Below are 2,699 nucleotides of genomic sequence, written 5' to 3'. Positions count from 1 at the left end.
GGACTAGCCACCTTCTCGCGCGCAGCGGCAAAGTGGCTTCTTATCGGTCTGCTCACCCTTTTGCTATTCCCCTGGACCACTCCTTCCTCTGCTAGCTGGCTCCCCTGTGCTCCTCCTGGACCTATGATACCCTCTGCTCTCTGCTCTCAGCCCGGCCCTGCCTCGTCAGGCTCCTACCCGGACTCGCAAAACACCCCGATGGCGCGCGCGGGCAGCAGCCGCATCGAGCTCGATCTGAGCGCCCCTCCGTTCTGTCTGCCTCCACGGCGCGTTTACCTCGAGACCAGTCTGCTGCACACCGGCTGCGGCCGGAATCGCACCGGAGGGGCACGGGGTAAGCCCTGTGACCACGCAAAGCACCTTTACCTGTACGGCGGCGCTGACTGGCGATCGCCGATTGTGTTAAAGTCCGGCCCCGTGCCCTCTTCACCGCTCACGCCGGCTGTGTTAATAGGCAACAGGTCGATTTCCGAGCCATGGAGGCGCGTGCGCGGCGCCCGCCGTCCAGCTGGCCGCCGTGCGCCTCTCTGCACGCCCTCGCGCTGCATGTGCTCGTGCTTGCGGCGGACGGCACACACAAGGAGTGCCACAGAGGGGATCAGCACGCACAGGCGGGCCCCGAAGGCTATTGCCAGCACGACAAGCTGTCGCGACAAGAGCCCAGAGGCGGGTAGAAATGTCGCTAGACGCCGTACGGCAAGACTCTCCATTTGAGCCGCGCAACGCCGCTGTCCGAGCGTGTTTTTGTGTGAGTCAGATTTGAGTGTGAGGCCATTTTCCAGCTTTGCACAGAGCTTTTGACTTCGTTCAACCCTTTTCCTGGCTCACACTTCGAGGGCTCACAAGCTAAAGATGTTCACGGCTGCAGATTCACGGGCCCCCTTCTAGCCCGGGGACTCTTCAGCTGTACTCCGTCTAAGAAGAAGAAGAAAACGGACAACCCAAGGGAGGGATGTACAGGCTGTCGGGCCGTTTGATTTTCTTTAATTTTTGGGCCATCCCTGGATTGGGCGTGAATTCGGTGAATGCTGACCTGCCTCGCTGCGCGACGGCTCCTCGGCACCGCTGCTCCCAGCCCCTGGGCGGTGCTCGGCGTCAGGCGCGGCGAGGAACTGGACGAGTGCAAGCGAGCCTTCCGCCGGCTGGCTCTCTCGCTGCACCCGGATGTCGCGGGCGACGACCCCGGCGCCGCCGAGCGCTTTGCCGCCGTCGTCCGAGCGTTTGAGGAGATCCGCGACGGCACCGGACCCGGCACCGCGCCGCGCGGCCGCTGGCTCCGCGGCGTGCGCTCGGTGGACGATGTGCTCACCGTCTCCGTCTCCGACCTCCGCACAGACCCGGCCTACGAGGTGCACAACCTCCTCGTCGCTCTCGACGACCCGGCCGCGCCGCCGGCGCCGAGCGGCGCGGCCAGCGCCGCAGCCTCCGAAGCCGCCGCGGTGGTCGCAGCCGACGCAGCCGGCGGCTCCGCGGTGGGTGTCGAGATCGTGCATCTCCTCCGCTGCTTCCCCGACCACTCGATCGCTGACTTGCACGGGCTGGCCGAGGAGCTGGTTGGCGTGGATGCCGCGACGGCTGGAAGGCGGCGCGTGGGGGGCAACGAGTTGGTGTGGCGTGGGCAGCTGCTCGCCGAGCACCTCTTCGTGCAGGACTACGCCATCGCCAGCACAGATATGATACACTATGTCGTGTGCCGTCAATAACTCCGGTTATGGTAACAGACGGCGGCAGAGAGATGCGACTAGAGTACAAACATGGGCGTGTCGTGTGCATGTAGAGCGACCTCTAGCCCTTTTTTCAACCATGGCGAACAACAGACCGCTCTCCGCTGAGGCCTGAGCCTGTGTAGAGTGCTGAGGCCTGAGCTCTGTGACACCCTGTGTCGTGTGTGAGGAACACGCCGCGGAACACGGAGGATTCCTCTTACTACATCGCACCGAAACCGCCGTCCGGCCATTCACAGCTCGTCCCCATGCGGCTGCGCACGTCCGAATGCGCACGTTTCGAGTGCCTCGCGCACCGCCGCGACGCTGGGCGGCGCTGGCTTGCCGTCGGCGTCTGTGCCTGGCTCGAGGGGAATGAGCGGCGCGTGACTCCACGCCGGCGTTTCGAGCCCAGCGGCGCAGCGATCCCAGGAGGCGCCGCGGTTGAAAGAGACGTAGATGGCGGGCGCAGCGAGCCCGAGGTACTGCTCGAGCGGCGAGGGCAGGTAGAAGGAGTCGGCGGCGTATGCGTATGAGCAATGAGGCCTCCTGACCTGCGTGCGCCGCTGCGGACTCGAGGAACGCGGCGAGCAGCACTCCTGTGACACAGATCGTCGCAGGCTTGTCAAAACGGTGTGATCGTTGTGTCGTGGGTGTGTCGTATGGTCGTGGACAACGAGGTGCGATGGTCGTGAAAGGCAAAGGGAAGGCGTGGGTGTCGTGGAAGGCAAGGGGAGGGAAGGGAGGGGCATTGGGAGGCGGACGTGCTGGGCGCCTGCGAGCGGCAGGCGCAGCTGTGCGAGGACGAGCGGGCGCGGCGGCGCCCGAGCGCACCAATCGTCAAGCTCCGTCACGCCGTCGAGGCGCGCCAACCCAACCCCGCCGCTGCTCCCGTCGAGGTCGTCCCACGCCTCGAGCGCCTCCTCGGCCGCGCGGAGTTCCGCCTCGGGGTCTCGCCTAGTGGAGGCGCCACGTGTCGCACACTGCTGGGCCCGA

At 65.7% G+C, this 2,699-nt stretch overlaps 1 protein-coding gene across 1 annotated transcript; it reads left to right on the top strand.

The window, feature by feature from the left end:
• Nucleotides 1-1,025: 1,025 nt before the first annotated feature.
• EMIHUDRAFT_119089 (hypothetical protein) lies at nucleotides 1,026-1,703 on the top strand (the record flags this gene model as incomplete). Its single annotated transcript, XM_005768560.1, has 1 exon — nucleotides 1,026-1,703. The coding sequence occupies one exon, from the start codon at nucleotides 1,026-1,028 to the stop codon at nucleotides 1,701-1,703; it is 678 nt and encodes a 225-aa protein (XP_005768617.1).
• Nucleotides 1,704-2,699: the final 996 nt, after the last annotated feature.

The sequence above is a fragment of the Emiliania huxleyi genome (genome assembly GCF_000372725.1).
Source record: "Emiliania huxleyi CCMP1516 unplaced genomic scaffold EMIHUscaffold_452, whole genome shotgun sequence".
NCBI classification, from domain to species: domain Eukaryota; phylum Haptophyta; order Isochrysidales; family Noelaerhabdaceae; genus Emiliania; species Emiliania huxleyi.
Note: the sequence above shows the minus strand (reverse complement) of the source record. Positions and strands in the feature narration are given on the sequence as shown.